At 40.1% G+C, this 8,600-nt stretch overlaps 1 protein-coding gene across 3 annotated transcripts in view; it reads left to right on the forward strand.

Moving 5' to 3' along the window:
• Positions 1-8,600, forward strand: part of zbtb16a (zinc finger and BTB domain containing 16a) — a 130,015-nt gene that overhangs the window by 108,497 nt on the left and 12,918 nt on the right. For all 3 annotated transcript variants that reach the window (XR_002274804.1, XM_020598408.1, XM_020598409.1), the window contains exon 5: positions 4,970-5,140. Coding sequence is in view for 2 of the 3 variants with exons in the window: in XM_020598408.1 (XP_020454064.1) it covers positions 4,970-5,140 (171 nt within the window). In the remaining variant the exon portion in view is untranslated. The remainder of the gene's footprint in view (positions 1-4,969; positions 5,141-8,600) is intronic.

Consider the following 8,600-nt stretch of genomic DNA (forward strand, 5'->3'; position numbering starts at 1 on the left):
GATACCTGGTAGGATGGATGTTGTGACTGATTGCTGTTTGCAAGGAGGGTCTAAAAAAAAAAAAGAAATGGGTCTGACTTTTTAAAAGAAGACCTACCATTTGCACACAGCTTAGGGATCTGAACTTTTACAAATGAGATGTGATGGTCATTCTTCCTGTGATCACCTACAGGAAGTGAAAGTCAGTAAGCTAACTGAAAAGGCATTATTCTGGAAACAGCAGCACAACCTTTGGAAAGTTTCTTGGCCTCACACACTTCAACAAATTGCCTATGTTCAGCTCATTTAGGTTGAGATGAGAATACCCAAATTTGCAGGAAGATATCTTACATCAAAATGTGATTTATTGAATGCTGGAGACCTTTAAAATGATGAATAGTGTTGTGGCAGTGCCTGCTATAAACAGTGCTCATTCACTGTTTGTGGTTTGAATTACAAGTATTTTTTTTACCTTACATACAGCATTTCATCATATTAATTTCATCCCCATTATCAACAGATTGGTCATAGTATTGCTTCTACTCCTTACTTGATGTGCAAAAAAACTTAACAAAGCTGCAAATACTACTGAGAATAGAATTCCCTTTGTGCATGTGCTGCACCTCCCATCAAAACATTAAATACGACTTAAAAGAAAAGTTAAATCAAGATCCAAATATGCCTTTTTCTAGAGATTAAAACCTCAGTTTGAAAGATAGTTCCTTCAGTTGAATGTTTCTTTCAAGGTCAGGTACAAACAATCATTCTCAAAACGGATCATAACTAGAGTTGCAGTAAATTAAACAAATTAAATGTGAAACTCAGGAGTCAAGGTTTATCAGTCACACTTGAAGACAGTAACTCAGAAAGCCATAAAAAAAGCACATTTCTTTTACTGAAATCATCAAACTGAGATGAAACTAAGACTCCTACAGTGAATGTAGGTGTTTTAGAATACAGACGCCTACATTTGGTCACTATTTTGCTCTCTTTATAGATAAACTATAGCTTACTATAGATTGCTATTGACAACAGCGAGCAGTAACAGAGGTTGAGGGCTGTGGTAATGGTCTGTGATTGAACACCTTGTGCTGAGGTCCTGCTGCTCTCTGCCTCATTAACTTTGGCAGGTCCTCTGTTCAGCACGCAGCATTGCAGACCACAGACAGGACACATTTAACTGTCTGAAGGCACACAAATGTTCACGATGAGTTTAAAGAAGGATTGTAATGACTGTAATGTTCATGGGCCTTTAAAATAGTGCTGCATGTGCAAAACATATAGTAAATTCTGTGTTTGCCCATGGAAATGGTGAATGGTTGGTTTTCATATGTATGATAAGGATCTTTTCAGATGTTCAGTGAAGTTTAACAGGGTTTTCTAAAAGTAAAGAGCATGTAGAGTCTGTGAGTGACTTCACTTTTAGGGCTCTGAGGAATATCTGACGTCTACAGTTTGGTTTTACTGCTAATCACCATCACGCTTTTAGAAGTGTAGGTGGGTGGTTACCTTATCAGAATTAGACAAAAAGTCTACCTCGAAGGCCAGCCTCTACCCTGAAGCCACTTCTCTACTGTGTGCCCATCCAGCCACTGTCACCTCCCATCGGGAAGTATTCCTCTCCATTACCGGTCTCTGTCCATCCCCCACTTAAATAACAGCAGCCCTGCCACTCCAAGGCCCATTAAGATACTGCCGGCACTGCCGGGCCACACACACAAACAGCCTCAAACTAGCCGGTCCTTTATAAATAGATGGTGGGAGAAGGAGAGAGAGGCTGGTTGGAAGAAGTAAATTATTCCAAAACAGCCAAACAGGACTGAGACTAAGAACCCCCCACCACTCCAGCATCTCCAGCTCCTCCTTTCAGGTGTCACTTTGGGCCGACTCAATTTTACATTGTAATGGACCTCCTGGGTCAACTACTTTTCTTTCACCTTCCCTTCCTTTTTTATCTCTCCACTGCTCTCTTCATCTATCAGCAGCCGACAACACATTTGCTCACTTTCCTGCAACACACACACACACACACATTATCCCCTGTACTGACTGTAGAGTTTGTACCTCTTAATTCCATCTAACACCGATTAGAGTTTGTGCTACACTTTACTGCAAACAGGGGAAATGATGGTGAGTAGCCAGCAGATTTCCTACAGAGACTGTAGAAAGCAGGGACATAACCTCTATCACATATAGGCTATTGAAAGGATGTTTCAAAGCCTGGATTTTCTTGAGCTTGCAGACATGTTTGTGACAAGTATGCTCAGCGTTTTTTGGCCAGTTATTTACATAGAATATAGTTCGTTACCTGAACAATATTTTTCTCTGCATCATTTTTTCTTATTTAAGTCCTTGAAGCAATACACAATTGAGAGGTGAGATGACGTGAGTCCTGAGTGATGGTTTCAGCTCCTGATTGGGGATGTGAGAGAGGTAGTCAGACTTTTTTCTGCTCTTAATGAAGAACAGGCCAGAGGTGGAAGCTGAAAGCTGACAGCTATTCTCCATCTCTTAGGTCATCTGTTCTCTATACATAGGGGTATACATACAAAGCATACATTTATTTTTTGACACTGAGGAACAGAGGTTTGTGGATGGTAGTGCTGCCATAAATTTTCACAGCTAACAAGTACTGTACGTGGTTTTGCTCTATTTAAAAAGCAGTGTGTTTAAATCAGTTCCTATTGGTCTCTTCTTAATATTTACTAGTGCAGTTTTGTCTGTTGACTGTGCATCTCATGTTGCTTTGATATGAACAGTGACTTCTTTTAAAGTTGATACATGCTTTGCCCACACATACAGTATCATATGGCATTGAACTCAGTCTGACTCACCACTGTAAGTGACCTGCCTTTCTTTTTTGTCTGCTGCTTCCAATCTTTGTTCTGTGCTTTGTTTTGTGTGTGTTTGAGTGTGTATCTGCATGGGTTTCATATTTCCACTATGTCCACGCCTTATCCTAGACCCGAGGTCAGAGGTCTGCTGACCTTTCACATTCCACAACCTTTTGTTCCCTCTAATTCTCTCAGTCTTCCCTCCCCTCTTCTCTCACTGTCTCTGTTACTTATTCTTCCTCTAAACCACTGGGGCATTTTCATTTTCTGCCTCTCCAAACAACACTTGATACTTTACCTCTTTAATGTGAACATCAATGATTTGGTCTGAAGTGGCCTAGAAGAAGAACTCCTGTGCTCATGTTAGCCCACAGACAGAGTCAGGCCCAAGATACATAGTAAACTAAGAAAGTGGGAGTGAAGTAGAAAGAGAGAGAGAGAGAGAATAGAAGTGAATAGGAAGCAGGCTTGTCAATCAAAGCTACTTAAGAACCGGGTGTCTTAGAGGGATTCCAGAGGCAGTCGACCCCAGTCAATAGCCTCTTCATTGATAAAACCGAAGAGGAAACAAAGAAACATAAGAAGGAAAATAAAACACATTAGAAAGCTAGCTTAGCGCTAGTTCTACTTGCATTTACTCATACTAGTACAACTTGATTAACCTTACTCATGAAAGATCTCTAGTAAATACAGTACATTGTTACATTCTGAGCTTATTATTGAAGCAATTAATATCAATTGATAAAAGACCATTACACACAGTGATAGATTTTACATTTGCTATTATAGACACAGAGGAAAAACTTAATAGCAAGCTTTGAGCAATAATATCTACCATAGTTATGTACATATACTGTATATACTCCCCTCTTAATGAGACTAGAGAAAAAGTCAACGGGTCACCAATACGTTGGGAATTCTGGAACCAGTGAATGTAGCTTACCTCACCTGCAGGGCTGAAACTTTAGTACATAAGGATTCAGGGTCAACAAGTATCTAATGAAAATTCTACACTCCTGCAGACACTTTTTTTTCTGTACAGCAGAGAATGAGACATAGAGACAAGGCTAAAGTCATGAGGGAAGGTTTGTCAATATTTATTTCTCTCTCCTACATGTACAAAAATCACCACCACCACCCCCCGCTACTTTCTAAATCTTCTATCTTTACCTTCTTTCCAGCAGTGATTCTCTGTCCTTCCTCCTATCATCATCCTCCAGCAGTGCACCCTCCTTCCATCCCTGTTTTTTAGTGTGTATAGACCAGCCGAGACAGTGATTGATCTGGCATGGAGACTGTCATGGACCCTCCTCCTCCTCCAGTAGTTATGAACATGAGGCAGGCTTCTCTTCATAGATTTTTAAATTAGTGTCAGCTTTGCTCCAAAGATGTGTTATTGACTGATGAAATAGAAACTGAGCTCCAAACACTCAGTCCTTCCCCAGAGTTTTCCTCAGCCTGGTAATTGAAAAGTGTGAAGGGAGTGTGTTCAAGGGAGCGTGCAACTCTATGTGTGTGTTCCTGTGTTTGTGATTTTATGTGTTTGTGTGCTTGCAACTGTGCACTCTTTATCTCTGCTGGAGAAAAATGCACACTACTCGCTAGAGTCAAGATTCGATTGAAGTATTGCATAGGAGATCTTTATCTTACATGAGTATTCAGTGCACCTTTAATCCCATAAATACAATATGCTGTATGTAAGCTCATAAAGGCATGGTTAGTTTGCTATAATCTGTCTGAGCTCAGAGCATCACACCTGAGTTATTGTGTTTCCTGCATCTGCTTTTACAGTGATTTGTTTAAGCAAAGCTGTCTTCACTGTGGCTCTGCTATTAAGTGCAAAACAGGGAAAGTAACACCCCTGGCTAGTTCCACAGTGCTTTTTTTTTTCTGAAATGTTTCTCATAAACAAAAACAGTTTCCATTACAAATAAGGTCAAGTCATTCCTTTCAGTAACATTAAACTTGTACTCCTCGTTGTTAACTGCTGAGACCCGAAGACACAGCAACATTGCCAAAAAGTTGTGCAACAGACAGAGGCATGAAACTACAAAAATACAGTCCAAGTAGTAATACAGTAAAATTTAGTAAATGAAATGAAACCATGCCTCCCAGCTCTCACCATCAACTCCCCTGTTGTGTTTTTTCTTCTGCAGGGTCAGACATGGCCATCTTTTGCCTGCTTTGTGGGAAGCGTTTCCAGACCCAAACAGCACTGCAGCAGCACATGGAAGTCCACGCCGGTGTTCGCAGCTACATTTGCAGTGAATGCAACCGGACATTCCCCAGCCATACTGCACTCAAACGTCACCTACGTTCACACACAGGTCAGTGGAGGTGCTCGCTAACCGTATTCGCTGAGTTATTTTTCATTTACCATACTTGCCTGCCAATAATAAACTCTTCTTGGTCCAGCTTATGAGACATAAGTGCTTCAACTGCACCAGTGCAAGAAATTACTCATCTCTACTCTCTATATACTTAAATAAGAATTTACAGTGAGCTTGCATCACCACTTGTGTCTGTGCTTTTATTTACAAAAGAGTACACCTGAATGTATTATGTGTCTACCAGACTCTTAGCAGTGCACAATGCAGAAGGGCTTTGTCATGAAAGCTTTGCTTTTTATTGTATCTTTATTCAGTTTGAGTGTTTTATTTAAGATATTTAATCACTGAAACAGTTTGAAAAGTTTGAGCACTACTGGGTGATTAATGAGCCGTGGTGTAGACATGCTGGAGTTTTAATAACATTTCTGGAGAAAATTAGCACTGAAACATGATCTTTGAGCTGTTAACATTTTGGTATGGCCTCCATATAATGGATATCAACGAGTGGTTAAAGACTCAATATTATCATGATATATTATTTTATTGTCAGATAACAAGGCTGGATTATCATCTTCCATGTGGCCGCAGATCCCCAGAGGAAGATCCTGGGTTAACTGTGTGGAAACAGGATTTTGGTATATAGGAAGATGCTCTGCTAAAACACAATATCAGTGGTGAAGATCTTACAGTGTGACCTGCTTTATTAGCTCACAATGAGGTCCTGTGTTCATCTGATGATGATGCATATTCCTGAATTCATTTATGTTTAATGGAGGTTAATGGGGGCCCAGAAGCTCATTTTTTGCCCTTGGCCCCTAAAACAGGTACTGTAAATCTGGTAATGTCTAATAGTGCCCTAAAAATTCTTGCAATGAAATTTGCACTATAACAACTCAAAAGCACATGTGCCTCATAACATGTAAAGCACATTAACATGTTAATGACACACGGAACACGCGTAGTAATTTCAGACATAGTAAATTCACATGATATGGGCACATGACATTTCAGATGTGGCAGTAACATTTGTGAAAGACTTCCATGTCAGATTATTCTCACTTTAAGTTTTGGTTTGTTTGTTTATCATGGATATGACGCATTTTCATATAATTTTTAATAAGATTTGTTTTGTAGTAAGACTCTTTGTGCTTTTTCATAAAGCGCTTTGTTCAGCTGAGTACACAGCATTAATTCAGGTGAACAATATAGAGATGGATGGATAGATATAGCCAGGATACCAATACATTGTTGGAAGGGATCAGAGGTAGCCTGAGGGATGTGGCTATTCACAGTGAAAAAAACACTACCATGACAGAATATGAACACATGGAAATGAATCCCATTTCACCAGCGAGGGGTGGATGCTTTTTTCTTCCCTCCCTCCTGCTTTCTCTCTCACCCAGCCGCCTGTCTGCGACCTTAAATAACAGTCTCACTGTCAGAGCCGATTTAGCTCACCGGCTCATGGATAAATATTTGAAACGAAAGGCAGTGAGATGAGAGCAGTCAGCCCTATTTACAAGTCAGGCGAATACACCATTAGTGTGTGGTGGTGGTGCGGGCTGAGGGTTTGGGGTGGGGGGTGGACAGAGCTGCTTGAGCCATCTGTACAGTAGCGATGCACACATCTGCTGTGTCTACCAGACACTGGCAAGAAAACAAGCAGCATCTCTGATCCACCTGCCCACCCGGGCAATGCAAATGTCACCTCAGCTCGTCTCTGGATCTGCAGATGAGACTTTGGAGCCTCGTGCCACTTTAAACCTCATCCCATTGTGGGCGTCTGTTAAATCACAATGAGCCAGCCGTGAAAGCAATCGTTTAAATATGATGTGGAGCCTTTTGTCAGGGGATTATAAAGTCAGCAGCTCACGCAGCCATCATCGTTGCCAGAAATAGGTCCTAATTTACCCTCCAAAAAAGTAGAGGCATGGTGTTCCTCTGCATTTACACTTTGATGTTAATAATCTCATTCACACTTTGCTGGGTACCAAGGCAAAAATAGTGCCTAAAAACAGTCAGTTAGACGGCAAAGTGATTCAGCCTTACAAGGCTAACTTCATGTTGCCTTGATTCTTCGGCTAAGATAGCTTTGTGTTTTCTATAATAAGGAGACTCAGAATAAATGTAATTTTATCTTTGTTGCTGTATTAATAATGCATTGTCATTGGTGTCAAATTTTATAGTTGTCTACTTAAAAAAGCACTGTCCTCTTCTTGTTTGTCTGAATGATTTTCAAATATATCTTTTAGGGGAATATAATAATAAAATATACATATACAATAAAAAAGGTTTAGAGCTCCCCCAGTGTGTCCACGGAGCAAAAGAAAATCTTTCACATGCAGTGATGCTGGCGTGTTGTTTTGACAGTATTATTCTTGACTGTTCAGTTGTAACATTAATGCTACCTTATTCACTCAGTGTTCCACCTGTTGAATGCCTCTCTGCATTCTGATTTGGTGATGGAGACTTGCATGTCTGTTTCAGCCACCTGTTGAGCCATTTACAAAGTTTTTTGTTCACAGCTGTGATTAAAAAAAATTATCTTGCCACTCAGCTGGACTACAGTCATTGTAGCATGAAGTAATTGGAAGGTGTGACACTATAGCTGAATACTTGTTCTGGTTATATTACCATAATAATGACATTTCAAGGTCATACTGTAGTTTAGGTGGGTGATATTGTTAATGAGATTTAAAGTATCAGGTGTCTTTGTTTCAGTGCATGTACACTGACAAGTACTCACCTGCAACAAAATCACTGGTTCCTACAGGTATTTTACAAGAGTCAGTTTTGGCAAGTATTTCACATAAATACCCGGATTTCAATCCTAAGTACTCAACCTAATTTTAATGGACAGAGTGTGGCAGCTCATCTACCAATGAAACCCTAGATATGGCTTTGTTATTATGTTGTATCAACTGACAACAGAAAGCAACAAAAGCACGTCTATGGACATTCATTATGTGTGCTTCATTTTACCTGTCTGCTGGCTTATCTTTTGAAAGCAGCCTCGCTGGTGTGGGCTCTGACACTGGATCACCATTTAGGGCAAGGAAGGAAAAAAACACTGATTTAATGTGTTTATTTCAGCATCTTAATCTTTCCATCTCTCTTTCTCTCCCTCACCGTGTCTCTCTTCTTATTTACCCCCATCCACCTGCAGTGTCATCACCTTCGCTTTACATGCCAGGATATTACACATCGTTACCTCCATGTTGCCTCTTTTTGTTTATTTATCTTTATTGCATGCACGTATGTATATATATATATATATATATGTATAGCTATACACCCAAATATGCAATGTAGACTTATAGCAGTGGAAGTCATGGCAGCTGTGCTATTCCCCTTCCCTGACACCACATACATAGACACACACTCTGTCTTTACAGACCAGGCCTTCATTAATATTCCGTTGTTGTGCACTGTCTGTGTGTAAGTGTCTGTCTGTGTA

Source organism: Monopterus albus, unplaced genomic scaffold (assembly GCF_001952655.1).
Source record: "Monopterus albus unplaced genomic scaffold, M_albus_1.0 scaffold38.1, whole genome shotgun sequence".
NCBI classification, from domain to species: Eukaryota; Metazoa; Chordata; class Actinopteri; order Synbranchiformes; family Synbranchidae; genus Monopterus; species Monopterus albus.